General features: G+C 45.8%; 1 protein-coding gene across 3 annotated transcripts in view; it reads right to left on the bottom strand.

The window, feature by feature from the left end:
• Positions 1–19,104, bottom strand: part of fhod1 (formin homology 2 domain containing 1) — a 69,404-nt gene extending 50,300 nt beyond the window's left edge. For all 3 annotated transcript variants that reach the window (XM_029114710.2, XM_029114711.2, XM_029114712.2), the window contains exons 1-3: positions 18,766–19,104; positions 15,500–15,606; positions 8,976–9,040 (exon numbers count right to left, since the gene is read on the bottom strand). In XM_029114710.2, the coding sequence (XP_028970543.1) occupies positions 8,976–9,040; positions 15,500–15,606; positions 18,766–18,930 (337 nt within the window). In that variant the 5' untranslated portion in view covers positions 18,931–19,104. The remainder of the gene's footprint in view (positions 1–8,975; positions 9,041–15,499; positions 15,607–18,765) is intronic.
• Positions 19,105–19,791: the final 687 nt, after the last annotated feature.

The raw sequence follows: 19,791 nt of genomic DNA, 5'->3' as shown, positions 1-19,791 counted from the left end.
ACTACCTTGACTTAAAGATCTACACCGCAGGTAACATCAACTAGGCTGCAACTGATCTGAGAGACAAGGCAAGAATGACCTTGTACGACATCCAAAACAAACCAAGTCAACATCCCAATCAGTATTCGCCTGAAAACACTCTGGCCTCTATGGTAATGAGGACCCGCGGTCCAGTCACCAACCAGTAATTCACTAAATGAGACGAACATCCAATTGAGACTCAGCAAAAGTATCCAGAGTATAAATCAATCAATCACATTTATTTATAAACGCCCTTTTTACAACAGCAGTGCTTTTACAGAAACACCCAGCCTTAAACCCAGAGCAGCAAACAGTAGTAGTGTTGAATTTCAGTGGCTAGGAAAAACTCCCTAAGAAGGCCAAAATTTAGGAAGAAACCTAGAGAGGACCCAGACTCTAAGGGGTGGCCAGTCCTCTTCTGGCTGTGCCAGGTGAACATATTAAGAGTACAAATTGTAATAATTAATAAATGCATGTGGGCTGAGTCCAAAGTCTATTTAAATTTAGACCAGGTCAGAAGCATGACCAGATGGACAAGGACAGGGACAGCACGGGGGAGGGGGGAGGTATCAGCACAGTGGCAGCTGAAATCGTCAGGTATCGTCTTGATCTGCAACACAACCAGGAGGATTTTGGACAGGGCCAGCAACGGGCCTCCCAAACCAGGTACTCCGCAGGTGTGGACCAGGACCTCATGTCCTCCTAAAGTTTAAAACAGGAGGAGACTGGGAAAATTCAGAAAATGCATTCCTCTTGTCAACAACGATTTATAGTGGAGAAGGAGAACTTATTGGGGAAGGAGAACTGACCCAATCCCCCAGCACAATAGTATAGCAGCGTAAGACCTTGGAACTGAGATGGGGGTGGGTCCGGTGACACTGTGGCCCTATATGGGGGAGACCCCGGACAGGGCCCAACAGGCAGGAAATCAATCCACCCACATCGCCAAGCATCAACCAAAGGGACACCCACCAACCGCAACCACCCTGAATGAGGGCCGAGTACAGCCCAATTGCACAAGTGCGGCAACAGAGAGATAACAACAAGCCAGTGACTCTTCCATCAAAAGGCATTGGAGGGAGGGCATCCCAGTGGCGATGAGAGCCCACCTGGCAAGACAGCAAGGTTGGACAGTATCAAGCCTACTGGTCACCTTCACACCCCTGGGCCAGGCTACACCTAATTATAAACCGTGCTGTAGGGATGAGTCTTTAGTGGACACTTGAAAGTTTGCACTGAGTTTGCATTTCTAACCTTATAACACAAAACCCAAAGTAATGAATGCAGAGTTGAATACCAGCCACTAATGATCAAAATCAAGAAAACAGCTGTTAAATGCCACAACAACCTAAAGGAAAGCAATTCTCAAACCATAACGAACCATCCACAGAAAGGAAAACCTGGACGAAAGCCTCCTCGGCCAGCTGGCCCCGGAGCTCTGATCCAAACCCAAAAACAGACCCCACAGGTTAGACGGGAACATCAGATGCAACCAGAACACGAGAAAACGAAAAGAGAACTATGACACACTTGGTCAGAATCAATAAAAACCAACAGAACAGACTCAACCACTACGTTGCCCTAAAACAGAGTACACAGAGGCAGAATACCAGTCCACTGCAACTGACCTGAAATGAAGAACAACACTGACTATGTACAGATTCAGTGTGCAACGCCTTGCTATTGAGAGGTTGCTGAAGGTGGACCTGTCTCTAAAAGGCAGGCAGGTCCACAAAATGTCCACACGGTCCACAAAATGAGGTGGACCACAAAAAGCTGTAAGTATGCCACAGGTCATATAGCTCCACAATGAATTGGATATCAAACATCAATTGACCCCATTCTCTCTCAGGCAAAATAACTTAATATGCAAATCACAGCAGCAAGATGGTTGCTTCGTTCCATGAGATACCAGGGCTGAAACATGGCCGTTGTTATGCTTCGTGATACTTAAATAATTTGAGCTTTGCCACAACACAGTACATACTGTCTGGGGCCAAAAGTACATTTTGAATACCTTGATGTTATAAAACCATTTTGGCAAAGTAGTATATATTTTTTTCTGTTTGTCCACTTGCATTGACAATGTAGACATCAGTTCCAATGACAAAGACAAATTGAAAAACTATTTGTGATTCAGAGAGAAATAATGGAAGAGAGACAGCAACAAGATTTTTGGCCTGTTGCCATGAGAAACATGGCACTGAACCAAAACTCTGTCAACATATCTCAATTCCTCCCCTTCTGACTCACACTTAAAATACTTGCACATTATTACTAATAGCTAATAATATCACAGGAATGCCTTAATCATTTTAAAACCTTTAAAAAATTAGAATTTAAACTACTATTTATTTGTATTTTCCAACTACCTTGTTGATGTAAACTAATGTTTCCCATGGCAACCCCAAAAATGTTTTACTGAAATGACAGAACAATAAAGGAAGGGGCTGAGAAGGACAGAGGTATCGAGAAAAAAAGACTAAACTTTAAAAGAAAGAAAGAGAAAGAAGGAAGGAAAATCGGGAGAGGAAGCAGTACATAGTAAGCAAGAAAGAATGAGAGAGCTTGTTGTTTTGTCTCCCAGTGCACCCAGCAAGGCTAAAGGTCACAACCATTGGTCAGCAGGGATCACACATTAAACTGGGTTAAGAGGTCAAACAGCTAAATGCACTGACACACGACAGACTGCTGACAACACTCCCAAGCTGGGCCAGGAGATGGGTCTGGGGTTTAGACCTGGAGGAGAGAAGTGGAGGGCTCTAGCATTTTTGTCTGGGTTAGCGCACAGGGATTGGGCTTGAAGCTGAAAGACTGCAGTCCAGAGGAGAGAGTCAGAGAGCCTAGAGGCTGTGTGGGGCAGGTGTCTGTGGAGAGTCAGAGAGCCGAGAGGCTATGTGTCAGAGAGCTGGTGGCAGGCTATTCAGCTGAATTATTGTTCAGTAACACCATCCTGCTGTTTCACAAGTCATCAATCACCCAATCTGACCTTGAAAAACTGCTACACACCCACAGACTATCAGCCACCCAGCCTTTCGCACACGCGCACACACCCCAACCTTCTTCCTCAGTGTGTACAACACGGTTACTTTAGAGGATTAAATGGCTTCAAGACAACACTGTGTTTAGGAGATCAACAAGAAATATTTTCTGTGGGACATTAGAGTACCAAGTACGACTCTTAAACCCTTCCAAACTGGAGGGTTTGAGGGGCTGCTTCTTTGTGCGCAACTGGTGTAAAACTGTCTTACTCAAGGAAATAAAATGTTTCATCAGATGCCCTAACCAAAAGGCTATCTGCCGGAGAACCAATAGGGCAAATAATTAATTAATAAATAGAAATAAACTGTGAAAAAGGGTGAGGATGACAGAAACAGAATGATAGAGAGACAAGAAAGGCTTTTGCTGCAGGGAGCAGGTGACCCAAATAAGAGCTAGTTCCATATTCCCTGACTCGGTATTGGTCACAGTTGCATGTTCAGCGATCAGATGGATTAGAGGTGAGGCAGCGTCTTCATTTCAGCCTGGTTCTCACAGCAGGAAGTAAACGCTGCTGCAACCTGATGATCGCTGTGCAGATTAAATGAGAAAGGGTGACGCCGAATTCCCTTTCACACCAAACAAAACAAGCTATCAAACTACCGGTGTTATAACATGAAATAAACAGGATCGGATGGCGCCAAGACAGTACGACGCGTACATGACGAAGGCCAATCAGCAACAACCAGAGCAGGGTCACCAGGGTGACATATCTGCCAGGGGAGTCCGAGGAGTCATGGTGTTGATGAGCAGTCACCGGGGAAGGCCATGCGCTGGTGAACGTTAGCAGCAGTCGTCGTTGCTGGGCAGAGTCTTGCATGCGGCAGCCACGCCCACACAGGGCAGGGAACATGGCCAAAAACCGCTGAGAACAGGTTGTGGAACCCACACGGGCACAGAGCCACATTGGAACCGTCATCACCAGGCCTCAGGTACACTTCAGGTCCACACACATCCACACTTCGCCGGGAAAATTGCAGCTCACTGACTCAACCGAGGATTTCACACGCATGGCGGTTATACGGGCTTGTGCAGCGAGAACTGTAAAAAAAACTAAAACAAAAGGGTACTTAAACTAAGCATTTTCACCGGCTGCCATCAGAGGATAACAGGATGCGTGTGGGCACGTCAGAATGTCATCACAACAAGACCGGGGAAAACAGCTGGGATAACAGACTCCCTGCAGGAAGGACAGCCTCCCAGAGCCAATTCCAGGTGCAGCTCTGTACAGTGGCCGGGAGGCACGACCTGCAGGAAGGACAGCCACTCAGAGCCAGTACCAGACAGCCGGGAGGCGCGTCCTGCAGGAAGGACAGCCACTCGGAGCCAGTACCAGACGGCCGGGAGGCACGTCCTGCAGGAAGGACAGCCACTCGGAGCCAGTACCAGACGGCCGGGAGGCGCGTCCTGCAGGAAGGACAGCCACTCGGAGCCAGTACCAGACGGCCGGGAGGCGCGTCCTGCAGGAAGGACAGCCACTCGGAGCCAGTACCAGACGGCCGGGAGGCGCGTCCTGCAGGAAGGACAGCCACTCGGAGCCAGTACCAGACGGCCGGGAGGCGCGTCCTGCAGGAAGGACAGCCACTCGGAGCCAGTACCAGACGGCCGGGAGGCGCGTCCTGCAGGAAGGACAGCCATTCAGAGCCAGTACCAGACGGCCGGGAGGCGCGTCCTGCAGGAAGGACAGCCATTCAGAGCCAGTACCAGACGGCCGGGAGGCGCGTCCTGCAGGAAGGACAGCCACTCAGAGCCAGTACCAGATGGCCGGGAGGCGCGTCCTGCAGGAAGGACAGCCACTCAGAGCCAGTACCAGACGGCCGGGAGGCGCGTCCTGCAGGAAGGACAGCCACTCAGAGCCAGTACCAGACGGCCGGGAGGCGCGTCCTGCAGGAAAGACAGCCACTGAGGCACATGCCGGGGGTCTCTACGAACTCAGCCGACGACCAGTCGGGCCTGCCTGAAATGGCTACCGTTCACCGTGCTGCTTATAGGCCTACGCCTCGCAGTGACTGAGCTAGACGTCATGCTCAGCGTGTAAGGCCCAGAACGTTGTATGTCCAACGGAGAACCCCAAAAAACCAACACACCAGCCGTGCTCGTCCACACAAGCCCTTCCACCACTTGTAGCCACTGCGGCCGAAGCGTTGCGATCAGCTGCTAGTATGAGTTGTGCTTTGAGGCTTATCTTGTCGATCAGCAGCAAACAACCATTCAAACGTGAAATACATGTAGGATACACCATTTGGTCAGAACGGCGGGTTCTGGGACAGGATGTGTGGGAGGGCGTGTGTGTGCAGAGGCAACTGTGTGAAGGCAACACTAAATGGCTCAGTGGAATGTTGGTTAACAGTAGGTCTGAGCAACATGTAATGGTGATACCAGGCCAACATGAAGACGCCAAGACAGACTATTTAAAATGGAAGCCAAACATGGTGTCGAAAAAATACATTGATTACAAAAATCTAACAAGCCATACAGCCCTGTGCCAAATTCTTAAAAACTATGTCAACTGAACATTGCACATATCTAGGAGCAGCTGCTTATCATACCTTTCCAGAAAGGTCCTAAAACTTAGGGCCCCTTCTGCTATTCCACAAACAAAAAAAGGTTCCTGGAATAACCTTCATTTATTTTCAAAACAAACCAGCAGAAACCTCTGCAAGTTATTTGTGAAACCCTTTGAAAAAGTGCTGCAAAACTCAGATCAGGGGCGTCGTCTGTTAGTACGAGGACAAAGGACAAGCCAGGTAACTCAAAGTGGGTTTTAATATCCGTGAGAAGGGAGGGTTGTCTGAAAGCCAGCTTTGGGGAAAGGAGTGGAGAAAGCCTTGTCTGCTTCAAGAGGGAAGTCAGGAAGAGAAGTTGTGAGAAACACTTAAAGAGCAGCAAACCCTAATCAGTCCATCCTTGAAGAAACAGAAAGTGCTCTTTTGATGACATCTCAAGATTAACCTTACTGGCAGTGCCCTGTTAAAACCGACCAATTTATTTCAGAACATTCGGGTATAAAAGGAGCTTAGCAAAACCTGTCATGTCCTTAAGTCTGTGTCAAAGAGTGTTTACTAAAAGGGATCACTGTCCCTCTTTACTTGGTGGTTCGACCAGGGCCCTTTTGGCCTACATAAGGAATGTGGATTAATTTGAGAAGCCACCCGAGGTTACTGTGACAGGCCATGGGGTGTCCCCCCCACCCATATTAATTAACTATAGAGTAGAACAAAAGAATGTGACTCAAACACACAGCAGGAATCATATAGTTCTACCAGTATGGGAAGGTGAAAACATTTAGAAAAAAATGTTTTACTCAGGCTCAACCATCTCTTATCTTTCTCCAAACCTGCCCTCAGCTTTTCCTTCAGGCAACCACAAATCACTACCATGATGCTCCTTGTCGCCTGACCAGGGGTTAGAATGCCTCCCTCGTTGCGTTCTAGCATCCCTCACGTGTGTGATGAAAACATCTAGGAAGGATTCAACACGGTACGCGTCCAGCTGTGCAATTAATTGATCGGCTGATCGACTGATCAGGTCAGCATGACTCATCCTGTCTTCATCCTATAACCCAGTTAAATGACACGGTGAAGCAGGGGTCCCCCGGAGCGCAGCCCCACTCGCAGGCCGTTTACACGCCCACCACACAAGCACCCATTTATTAGCCAAGTTATCTTATTTAGGGTTGCTTTGCTCAGTGGGTCTCGATGACGCTGCAGCGCATCGTTGGTCAAAACCAAGACCAGCTGAAGATGAAGGGCCACTGGTTGTTCCAATGGTGTCATCGAGGCAGAAAGGTTTCCTGAATATTGTCTAGGCCCACTATGTCGCACATCTGCCTATTTCTGCCCGCATCACCAAAGCCACACCCGCTTAAACCTGGAATTTGAGGCCTAATTGAGGTTTGTAATTTTCTTTGGATTTGAAGTCCAAAAAATGTATAGCATAGTTACCAGTATTTGTGCCACAACTGTTGAAAAGTTAGCCACCGCTACACCTGCACATTACCCTGCTGTTAGATGCACTTTAAAAGGGCCACAAGCCTCATTTGTGTCATAATAAAACAAGTTAGGTAACATTGTTACAGCAGAGCAGGAAACACTGAGCTCTACTTTTTCTAGGAAAAGGCAGGAAGAGAAGAATTTTATGCAAAACAGTGTGCAATCACAGGTTCCATCAAAAGATTAGATTCAACTTTGATACAGAACAAGCGCAAGCACAGTACAACAAAATGCAGTTAGCATCTAAGCAGAAGCACAAGTAGAAGATTGCAAAAAAATTTACAAGTCAAAGTAAGAACAATGTATATCATAGGCGGGATGTATATGTGCAATGAAGGCAAATGCAAGTACAAATGTCAATTCTCAATGTGTATCGAAGGCAAGCTGAAGGTGCACGTTAGCATAAAAAAAGTAGCTTCCAAAAAAGACCAGCGCAGAGACCACTGCTAACTGTGTGTGTGTGTGTGTGTGTGTGTGTGTGTGTGCATGCGTGCGTGTAACCACTCAGCAGTCCCACCATGCCACAGGTATAATGAGTTGGTATTATGTTTGTTATGTTCTGCTCCCATCTCTGCCTGGGTGTTCCACATCAGGACTCTGGTGGGCTCTGATTACAGATCATTTGAACCTGTGCGACGGACCGGCTTTGAACATGGGCCTCCAGGATGAATCGGCCCACTGAGCTTAAGCCACGTCTATATGTCAGACGCTAACCCAAGGCCCTCGGGCAACGTGTCATGTAGCAAGCGTGGTTTAACGTACACATCAGCCCCCAAACCTCAGCACGACTCACATGGAGCACTGAAAGTAGAGAACGACTGAAAACGTGCAGAAAAGAAAAAGTGTGTAATTATACAGCCAGTTCACCGCACCTTCTGCAATAACTGTAGTCTGCAGAATCTGAACTGCTGTTGGTGATGTCACCGGTTGGAAATACTGATGAATAAGTGAAGATCCAAATGGGGTTTAAAAGGAAAAATGTCTAGAAAAGGGATAAAAAAAAAATAGACATAAAAAAAGTGGTCTTGGACAGTGGGGCATTTTTCTCTCACCACAAAGCACAGAAAATAACGTTTAAAGTCAGAATCAGCTGTTGAAACAATAACCAAGCAACTCCCTGCCACTATTTCTGTAAAAAGACACGGAACGTGGTCGGAGATATGTAAACGCTCTCTAACTCATATACAAGGTTATGAACGCAAGGAATGAACCACCCCTGATATAAATGACTAGATTGGAAATCCTGTTTTTGAGTCTGTAAAAGTCATTCCATTTACTTTGTTTACAAACACTGGAGCAAAACAAGCCAAAGTTTTAGTTTCTGACTGGGCACAACAGCTGAATTTCTAAGATACGCTCTTCCAGAACCAATGTCCACATACAAATAATTCATCAGAAAATTTATGTTGAAACTCCGGATTGGCCCTTTAATCCCAGACTGGAAAGAGGAACTGAGAGGAGAGTGAGTAACAGTGTCAGGGCTGGGAGCGTCCCAAACGGCAGCCCGTTTCCTTAACCGCGCACTACTTCTGACCAGAAGCCTATGGGCTAAAAGTTTTGCAGGGAAAAGTGAAACTCTTTGGTACCACGGGAAGCCACAATGCCCGGGTGGGGAAGAGGAGAGGGAACTGAGGAAAAACTGTAAAGAAAGCAGCACACTGAGTTTCTCCCCTGAGTCATCGCCGGCCTCGGACCGAGAGAGAACTATGACATTAGGACTCATCAAAGCCATAGTAACGACTATTTAACTGACTCATCATAACTCAGTGTCAGCTTGGGCACAGCGGTTTGGGAATGCTTGTCAGTGTCCATGAAGAGCTGGCAGAGACCTCACGAGTGCTTTTTGCAGGATGATTTTTTGCTGTTCCAGCAGAACCGCGGAGATGGGACTGATCAGAATGTAGAGAAGACAAAGGTTCCTACCTAGAATTGAGTGGACCCGAACAGACAGCTGGGTCCTCAGGATCAGAATGGGCTTCTTCCCTCTGCTGTTGATAGAGACAGAGAAAGACAGGATTTAGTCAATAAAGGAAGAACCAAAGGTTTGGTTTTTATACAATCACATCTGTAAAAAAAAAAAATATCCACAGTAACAGTGAGTTAAATAGCATCTTATGAAGTGAAATTCAAAGTGTGTGTGTGTGGGTGGAGGGGGGGGGGCAGCTTAACACTTCAAACTGCAGAAACTGTCAAAAGCACAGACAACCTCCATGTACAATATCACGGTCTGTTGGTTTCAAGAGCCCTTCCACAAGGAAAGAGAATGTGGCTGGTGACATTCACAGACAATAGGTTCACAGACTATGAGTAGATTAACCAACAGGAGAGTCCACTTTGAGTACTATCACAAATGGGATTAGAGACAGTAGATCTCCATAGCTTCACTCCTTGACTCAGACCCGATCGCACAAATGCGCGCACACGCACGCAAGCACGTGCACACACACGATCATTATTGGGATCATGATGATTTCCATGAAAAATGACATTTTCTGAACCCTAACCTAACCCTAACTTTAACCCCTAGAACCCCAATATAACCCTAATCTTTAAGCCACGCCTGAAAAATCAATTTATATAAGTGAGGATGTACATCTACCTGCCATCCCAATACACAGAGCAGTACTTCACTGTGAGGCTGTCACTGATGGTCTATCAAATGGAAAGTTCTGGAGGAGAGCTGATATGAGACACAGAAAGCCTAGAGATATGGAAACTATACTGTCAGAGAATACCTGCATAGATATGGAAACTATATTGTCAGAGAATACCTGCATAGATATGGAAACTATATTGTCAGAGAATACCTGCATAGATATGGAAACTATACTGTCAGAGAATACCTGCATAGATATGGAGACTATACTGTCAGAGAATACCTGCATGGATATGAAAATTACACTCCGTCAGAAAGCCGGGGTGTGTTTGTGTGAGTTCAGAAGCACTTTCCGTTCTTCTCTTTGCGTAACATCCCAAGCAGCACTACTCACATACCAGTTAAACACCCTGCCATTTTCCAGATAATGGAAAATTATGGATTTCTTTAGTGCCACTCAACTCCCACAACTCATTCCCTCCTTCCCTCTGCAATCCTCCTTCCCTCCCACTCTCACCATCACTCCTTCCTTCCCTCTCTCCCTCCCTCTCTCTTGCTCCCACCCACCCCTCCCTCCCTCACTCACTCCCAACAGGGTAGAGAATGTCATTGTCACAGACAACAATGAACCCCACCTGCCCCTAATGTCCATAGAGCTCTGGTTAAAAGTCAGTACTATACAGGGAATAGGACACCATCTGGACATCAGACAACACACTGACCAGAACATATGTAGAGTTGCACGGACAGGGACACACACACACACACACACACACACACACAGACAGACACACATGTCTTTCGGAGGGTCAAATTAGATTCAAATCAGATTCAGGCGCATTCCGCCATCTTAAACGTTTTCATTGTTTGACAAGTTCATGAACAGGGCCCATAGATCCGAAACAGTGGTGGCTGCTGTGAGACAATCTGCTGTGAAACAGTCTGTAGGAGAATGTAATGTTCTAGATGCAATATGAATGCTGAAGAGGAGGAAATTGGAGAAAAACAATTAACACATTCTGGACTAAAAAACATATTGACAGAGGCGCGTTACACGGCCCCACGGGCGGAGGTGCGTTACACGGCCCCACGGGCGGAGGCGCGTTACACGGCCCCACGGGCGGAGGCGCGTTACACGGCCCCACGGGCGGAGGCGCGTTACACGGCCCCACGGGCGGAGGCGCGTTACACGGCCCCACGGGCGGAGGCGCGTTGATGGAGACATGTTACACAGACTCATTCATGGAGTCAACATGGATTCATTGGACTCTGCTCCTTGATGTCCAGGTGCAACCCAATTCTGATGATTTTTTCTATGTATTTATAATCTTTTGACTGATTAGATGAAAATACATATTGGACAAATATAAGCACAACACGCAACAATTTCTAAAAATTTTACTGAGTTAGTGAGAGTATACAGATAAGGGAAATGTCTGGAATCTAATTTCAACCTCTGAAAGATGGTACCAACACAGGTTGGATTTATGTTTTTATTCAGTGTACATGAATCTTATAGGGTCCTTGTTTTTATTCAGTGTATATGAATCTTATAGGGTCCTTGTTTTTATTCAGTGTATATGAAACTTTTAGGGTCCTTGTTTTAATCAGTGAATATGAATCTGACAGGGTCCTGGTTTTTATTCAGTGTACATGAATCTGATTGGGCTCCTTAACAAGCTCCTGCTGCAGTCTGTACTCTCTGTGGGCGCGAGCTGTTCAGATTGACCGGGTTGACAGATGGACCTGTCAAGCATGTCCACAGAAATGTTAACCCATTTGTAGACTATGTTTACAGACCAAAATGTACTATCACTAATTCACTATCATGAAAATAAATAGTTATGATGAAAATAAAGTACAATATATTAGTTTGATATCTGTACTATAATAACACAGTAGTCCTCATACTGACCCACGGTGGATATCTGTACTATAATAACACAGTAGTCCTCATACTGACCCACGGTGGATATCTGTACTATAATAACACAGTAGTCCTCATACTGACCCACGGTGGATATCTGTACTATAATAACACAGTAGTCCTCATACTGACCCACGGTGGATATCTGTACTATAATAACACAGTAGTCCTCATACTGACCCACGGTGGATATCTGTAGTATAATAACACAGTAGTCCTCATACTGACCCACGGTGGATATCTGTAGTATAATAACACAGTAGTCCTCATACTGACCCACGGTGGATATCTGTACTATAATAACACAGTAGTCCTCATACTGACCCACGGTGGATATCTGTACTATAATAACACAGTAGTCCTCATACTGACCCACGGTGGATATCTGTACTATAATAACACAGTAGTCCTCATACTGACCCACGGTGGATATCTGTACTATAATAACACAGTAGTCCTCATACTGACCCACGGTGGATATCTGTACTATAATAACACAGTAGTCCTCATACTGACCCACGGTGGATATCTGTAGTATAATAACACAGTAGTCCTCATACTGACCCACGGTGGATATCTGTACTATAATAACACAGTAGTCCTCATACTGACCCACGGTGGATATCTGTACTATAATAACACAGTAGTCCTCATACTGACCCACGGTGGATATCTGTACTATAATAACACAGTAGTCCTCATACTGACCCACGGTGGATATCTGTACTATAATAACACAGTAGTCCTCATACTGACCCACGGTGGATTTCTGTACTATAATAACACAGTAGTCCTCATACTGACCCACGGTGGATATCTGTACTATAATAACACAGTAGTCCTCATACTGACCCACGGTGGATATCTGTACTATAATAACACAGTAGTCCTCATACTGACCCACGGTGGATATCTGTACTATAATAACTCAGTAGTCCTCATACTGACCCACGGTGGATATCTGTACTATAATAACACAGTAGTCCTCATACTGACCCACGGTGGATATCTGTACTATAATAACCTGGTCTTCCTACTCCAGAACAACATGTTTCATTGTTTCTATGAAGGTATTTGTAACACTTCCTTTCTAGACAATTTCCTTCCTATCTGATCATCCACCGACTCTTCCACTATAGAGATTAGCTGCCTGACAGAGGAGAGGATAAGAGGAGGTGGGGAGAGGAGAGGATAAGAGGAGGTGGGGAGAGGAGAGGATAAGAGGAGGTGGAGAGAGGATAAGAGGAGGTAGAGAGAGGAGAGGATAAGAGGAGGTGGGGAGAGGAGAGGGAAGAGGAGGTGGTTAAGTCAGTGAGTGACTAATTGAGTGAATTAGTCAGTGAGAGCACTTTTTTTTTTTATCATCATTTCAGTAGGTGCCCCTTGCACTTTTTCTCTAGAAATATATATCAAGAGTTTATCTAACGTTAATGCTGTGGGGAGGAGAAACTGAGGAGACCCGAGTTTTTAACAATTCAACTCTTATCGTAATATTTAAATTTCTCAATGTTAAATCAATCCCATTATACTTTAATATTATTGTTTTTTTCAAAAAACCTTTCAATATTCTTCCATACAAGTCGGTACTCATATACAAGTAAGGCTGGTACATTAAGTTTGGCATGGAAGAGAAAATAAGGTTTCCTATCTAATTTCCTGCAATTCAAAACATTTGTATCAAAGCAGAGCACACTGCAGTTAACACCTAAATTATAATGAATGTGTAAAAAAAATATTTAAAAAGGAAAGGAAAGGAAAATAAATAACACTATAAAACACTCAGTTCATTGTGCCTGTTGTATCCTGCCGTGTCCTGTCCTAAAGGCCAAATGCCATCCAGCTAAAAGCAGTCTAAGGTGGTCTAGGGTTTTCCAGCAGTCTAAGGTGGTCTAGGGTTTTCCAGCAGTCTATGGTGGTCTAGGGTTTTCCAGCAGTCTATGGTGGTCTAGGGTTTTCCAGCAGTCTAAGGTGGTCTAGGGTTTTCCAGCAGTCTAAGGTGGTCTAGGGTTTTCCAGCAGTCTATGGTGGTCTAGGGTTTTCCAGCAGTCTAAGGTGGTCTAGGGTTTTCCAGCAGTCTAAGGTGGTCTAGGGTTTTCCAGCAGTCTATGGTGGTCTAGGGTTTTCCAGCAGTCTATGGTGGTCTAGGGTTTTCCAGCAGTCTATGGTGGCCTAAATAACTCAGCATGAGTTGTATTTCGGCCTATAGACCTTTGACATACCCAGGCCCTATTTTCCAACACAGTTCCAACATACACAGTGGGAGTGCTGAACTGAAACATCATGAGCTACCTAGCAATACCTGGCCAATGCTAAGACAACACACAGCACATCCCGCCTAGACGAAGCATTTCAATCAGTCAACCTACGCCGCCGCCAAATGGGAGGGGAATCAAAGCTCTGAAATCAATGTCAAGTTGGGAGGACAGCTCGGAGGGCATTGATACGAGGCCCCCACCTGCACAGCCTCTGGCATCCGCTCTGAGGTCCTGGGTTTTCAGAGATGTCCCCAGAGGAGCCAAGGAAACTAGCCGCGCTCATACGGTCTTGTTTCCGAAAAACGCCGGACTGGACGTGAGCCACCAGGCTTCGGACTGCGGAGATACCGGTGATCTGCCCACTGGTCCATGCTCAACACCGAGGAGGCCCACTGGTCCATGCTCAACACCGAGGAGGCCCACGGGTCCATGCTCAACACAGAGGAGGCCCACGGGTCCATGCTCAACACCGAGGAGGCCCACGGGTCCATGCTCAACACCGAGGAGGCCCACGGGTCCATGCTCAACACCGAGGAGGCCCACGGGTCCATGCTCAACACCGAGGAGGCCCACGGGTCCATGCTCAACACCGAGGAGGCCCACGGGTCCATGCTCAACAAAGAGGAGGCCCACTGGTCCATTCTCAACACCGAGGAGGCCCACTGGTCCATTCTCAACACTGAGGAGGCCCACGGGTCCATTCTCAACACCGAGGAGGCCCACTGGTCCATGCTCAACAAAGAGGAGGCCCACTGGTCCATTCTCAACACCGAGGAGGCCCACTGGTCCATGCTCAACACCGAGGAGGCCCACTGGTCCATGCTCAACACCGAGGAGGCCCACTGGTCCATGCTCAACACAGAGGAGGCCCACTGGTCCATGCTCAACACAGAGGAGGCCCACTGGTCCATGCTCAACACAGAGGAGGCCCACTGGTCCATTCTCAACACAGAGGAGGCCCACTGGTCCATTCTCAACACTGAGGAGCTGTGTGTGTCTCCCAGAGTGACCAGGAACCCCTGACATCAACCCACCCTATGATTCACCTTTAGTGCTCATGTTGTGTTTGGCTGATACAGCACCCACCAACAATATCGGCATCCTTGGCAAATATGAGGAAAAGAGGCTGTGCATCCTCGTGGTCTTGCATTCAATACATATGCAAAAATGTAACATTAAATGTAAGTAAAATGATTAAAAAAGTATGCACCTTATATTTACACCCCAGTGAAACAGAAAGTCATGGCTTACACTTGTGTTCCTATCACTCAAGTGAAATTAAAAACGTATATGAAAAGTAATATACTTCCGTTAGATTTTACTCATAAGAATTTCTATTTCAAACCCTTGTCCAACATTTTCTAGACCAGTGGATATAAAATGTCTACACACCCCTGTTAAAATGCCAGGTTTTTGTGATGTATTTTTCACAGGGGTGTTTAGGGCTTTTATATCCATTGTAAGTGAAGACACACACCAGGTTCCCCCTAGGAGGGACTGCAAACAACACTGCCTGTGGCGGCAGGTGGAATAGCATTCTGGACAAGAGCCAGACACCAAAAGATCACTGGTTCGAATCCCTGAGCCGACAAGCGGTAACAACTGATAGCTCTGGATAAGAACGTGTCAGCCTAGGTGAGCTTGAGAAGAGGAGTATAGATGTCCTTACCCCACATCTTCGTAGAACTGCTCCAGTTCATCTTTCTGTTCTCCCAGAGATAGTTCCAGGTCAAGGTAGTTTCCATTGGGGGCCAGCTGCAAGCCGCACTCCTCCAACTGGGGTGGAACAAACACAGGGACAGTCAGGCCGGGGATGGGTACATACATGATTACCAAGCAAAGCACTGCACAGACATATTACATACAGTACGTGTAGACACAAACAGAAGTGCAGATACGCACAATGAAATATCATCATCATCATGCTGTGTCTTAATACAACCATGTTGACTTCTGCCCAGTTAGATAACATCCTGGGCCGCTAAACATATACCGTTGAAGCCTGGCTTCAGAACCCGTCCACGGCTCGTTCAGGATACATGACGTCCTATACCTCTTTCCCCGCCGTCTCAATAAAAGAAAAAAAATGCCTACAGCGTAGTCATACAAAAAAATTGAAAATAAACATCCACCACACTGAGAATCACACTTTAATTCTGGCATCGTTCCCCGCTGTATCATAGCCAACCTGATACCGCTGAACAAACCTCCAGCAGCCAAATGCCCAAGAAAATATCACGTGATACATCGTGATAAGAGAGAGCAGCATTCTTTGTAGATTGGAACATTTTAGATTTTGGTACTACATCCTTCTCGCAAAAATGCTGCACCAACACAGCGAGCCCACTTTGAATTTGGAGGTCAGAATGCACATTCCACGTTTACAGCACTGATGTCATCCGCCTGATGTCATCCGCCTGAAAGCACTAGTGCCCTATCCCAACCCTGACGAGCTCTCTCTGGAGTGGTCAGAGGGAGGTAACAAAAGGCACGCCCCTTTGCTTTCTATGATTCAGAACACACATCAGGCTTTTCACAGGCGCAGGCTACATACCGTACCATGGACGCATGACCTTTAAATACCAGCCCTTCCAGACCTTCCTGACAGAAAAAGACAACAATGCCAATGGTTGAGACAAGGACTGGAGTTTGTCCCACCAGAATAACCCAAAACAACAGAAAACTACATCTTGGCACAGAAAGAAATGGAGTGGACAAGAGCACTAAGAGATCAGGGAACAGGTGAAGAGGACGAGGAATTTTCAGAAACACACACAATAGTACTGGGACATTATAATGGTGACAATAAACTATTTTTTTTGGGGGGGGGGGGGGGTTTCCCAGTCCCAGGAGGCACCCTTGGACAGTGGGGTCACAGGTCACAGCCCTGGCCCCCCTGAAAATAAATGTGCCTGGACCCCTGCATTTATAGACAACATTGGTATTGTGATCAATACCCCCCCCCCCCCAATGCCCCATGAATCATATCCAGCTTCGCCCTCATTAGCACCGGCCCATACCATTTTTTTCTAGCTTGCTTACATTTCACATACTTTCTGATTTCTCAGACATTCGCGCACCTCCCTTTGCCCCTAATTTATTTTCCCCAAAGTGAAAGTTCAGAAGAATGCAGGCACACCACATTCGACGGCGCCAGGAAGATGAGCTCTACCCTGGTCGCCGATGCATATCAACTCCTGCAGCGTGGGTTCAAGTACCACCTACTGCTCTTCCAGCAAAAAAACACTCTCTCCTCCACCTTTCACCACTGTCAAATAAGGGAGACAATTCCATGTCTTAGAAAGCGAAAATGCTGAACCGCCTGGGAGTCTTGTAGGACACAAGATGTGTGTACAAGGCTAGGATCCAGTGGAGCAGGCAATTCCACTGTTCCTTATCTGGTGTTTACAGCTCCCACCCTTTCCGTGGGCATTAATTCCATTACAACCAATTTAAGAGGCGGGTCAGAGGTCAGAAAAACAATTAGTGCAACTTTGCCAACAACAAACAAACAATACAAACTAAGACTAAAAACAGAAGCAAAACCTTCTCATGCTAATTCAAGATGTGACAGTTAGGAGAGTGAAAGGCGTTTGAGTCAGTCAAATTTCATGGCTTTGTCTCAGGAAGCAGTTTTTTCCACTAACAGCTTTCTGTTACTGTAAGGTATAAACATGAGATGCTAAGCAAGCAATACAAACAGAATGAAAAGTGTTTGGACACTTGGAGAAGTGTTGGTATTGGGAAATGGGGTTTTCGCTTCATTGGCCGTCTAAAAGGGTCTTAAAGCTGCTGACAAAGACAAGAGGTGTTTATCAGCAATCCGGGAATGATCCCAGAGTGTTTTATTTTCATGAAAGCCGCCCAAAATAAACCATGACACGGTTTAAACAATACGTTTTTTAGATTTAAATGTCTATTCCAGACAGCATCCTCAATGGTAAATCATCTTAAAAGTAGTAATGGAAACGACAGTCATTTCAGAATTGTGGTTGTGTGTTTCTTGACCATGTTTTCACCAGTCGGGGGGGGCGGGGGGGTTAATCACCATAAACACTGCAAATATGACTTATATGCACCCTCATTTCCAAAAAATGTCTTCTTGGTCATTTCATCCTGGGGGCCGGGCCTGACTCACAGGCATTGGCTATGTTCTTTCCGCCTAAAAACCTTGTCCATTCCATGTAACATACACAACACTTCAGTTGCTATTAAACGGTAATATTACATGGTAACGTTAAAGTCTGCTGGCCCGGGTGTACTGTCCCCCACGGGGTACTACAGACACACACACACACATCAAAAGTTTAATTCATACTTTGGTCTACATTCTGTCAGACATTCAATTTGGGATTGAAATGTCCATAGCACTGGAAATGCCCCATCATCAACAGCCTGGAAGTATGTGTACATCCGAAACCGCTCCACTGTTTTGACTAAACGGCCCACGCGTCTTATTTACAATAAAAGTTGTTCATTATAAGGGAATAGGCTGCTGTCTGGGATGTGTTGTCGTGCTCACCTGGAGCACGGGAGCAATTACGTGGATTTGTAAAGGAATTCCTTAATTATAGATAAGTAGTTGCTGGCTCATATCAGAGGCGCTTGGTTTCGAGTCCGTTAGAAACGCTTATTCGGCTTTAAATGCAAATTTGCACTAAATCAGAACATTCTCTAACCCAGATAGGGTGAAGTTGTCATTATTCACTGACCAACTGTTAATTAAAAACAAAACACCTGCAGTCATGTTGAAGATTATATAAACTATATCTGTCAATAAAGTATTTGTAGATGCCTTCACGTCGTAGATGCAGTGAGAGGTAAATGGACATCAGTCAAATCACAACAGCTTTACGCAGACCGCTGGTGGCTTCGGCGTAGTCCAAATAAACCCGTGTATTTTATCAAGAAGAAAATGCCCCGACTCCAACTCACCTTCAGCTGTGCACCTAAAAGTTTGTGAATGCCGGCTATCTGTTCATTCAAAGCGAGGTTTTCGTCCAGATCATACGGCGGCGGTCTTCGCGGCTCCGGAAAGTTGGTGCAGACGAATGGGTCAGAGTCCTCCAGAAATTGCACTCGGCACGTTATAGTAGCCATATTTTCTTCAGACAGCTGGAATAAAAGTTGTTCTGCGGTCAGTCGACACGTAATGCTGTGTTCTTCCTGTGGTTCTAAGCTTCCATTTAAATAAGAAAGAGCGCAGACCACTTCTACCACACTCGTTGGTCGCACTGCGAATCCGTCAACTAAAGGTTTGTACCAGTTCACCAGCGCTACACCTCAGGGAACTGTGTGACGTAACATATCAGGAAGCGGTGCGATCCGCTGTAAATTGAAGCGGAGTGACTCACGAGATGGAAATAGGATCACATTTCCTCTGAGAATAGCCTATTCAATTTGCCAATACGGTGGAAACATTACACATAATGAACACATACCGTGTAATAACTATAACTACACCAGAGGAATTTTTTATGCCAACCACCTAATAAGATTGCTAATTAGTACAATCTGCTAAATTGGAAGTTAACCCATCAGCCCAATTAAAACAAAATATTAGGTCAATGTCCAAGTATTCAGGTTAAATAATGAAATGGCGAATGAAGGTATAATTACATGTTCTGTCGTAGAACAACTACGGGGATGTCATTGTGGAGAAGTTTCATCTTTGACGGTATATAGCGTGCTCTGCTGGAAAAGCGGTGTAAGTGTAGATTTACTAAATCCAAGCTCTCCCAATTCACTTTACCACTCCTCTCCCCCCAATTTGTTCAGATTAGGGAACATCATCGCTAACGATCCCAGTTTAGAGGACCACAGCGATCACAGAGAAGGCCCACAAGGTTGTCAGCCTTAATGACCGACTGCATTCGGATAGTATTCAAGTCTCTTAACTTTTTCAAAAAAAAAAATGACGTTAGAGCCTAATTTTAAAATTGATTCAATTTCTTATTTTCC

The sequence above is a fragment of the Esox lucius genome, chromosome 2 (genome assembly GCF_011004845.1).
Source record: "Esox lucius isolate fEsoLuc1 chromosome 2, fEsoLuc1.pri, whole genome shotgun sequence".
Taxonomy (NCBI): Eukaryota; Metazoa; Chordata; class Actinopteri; order Esociformes; family Esocidae; genus Esox; species Esox lucius.
This window is presented reverse-complemented; position numbering and strand designations above follow the sequence as displayed.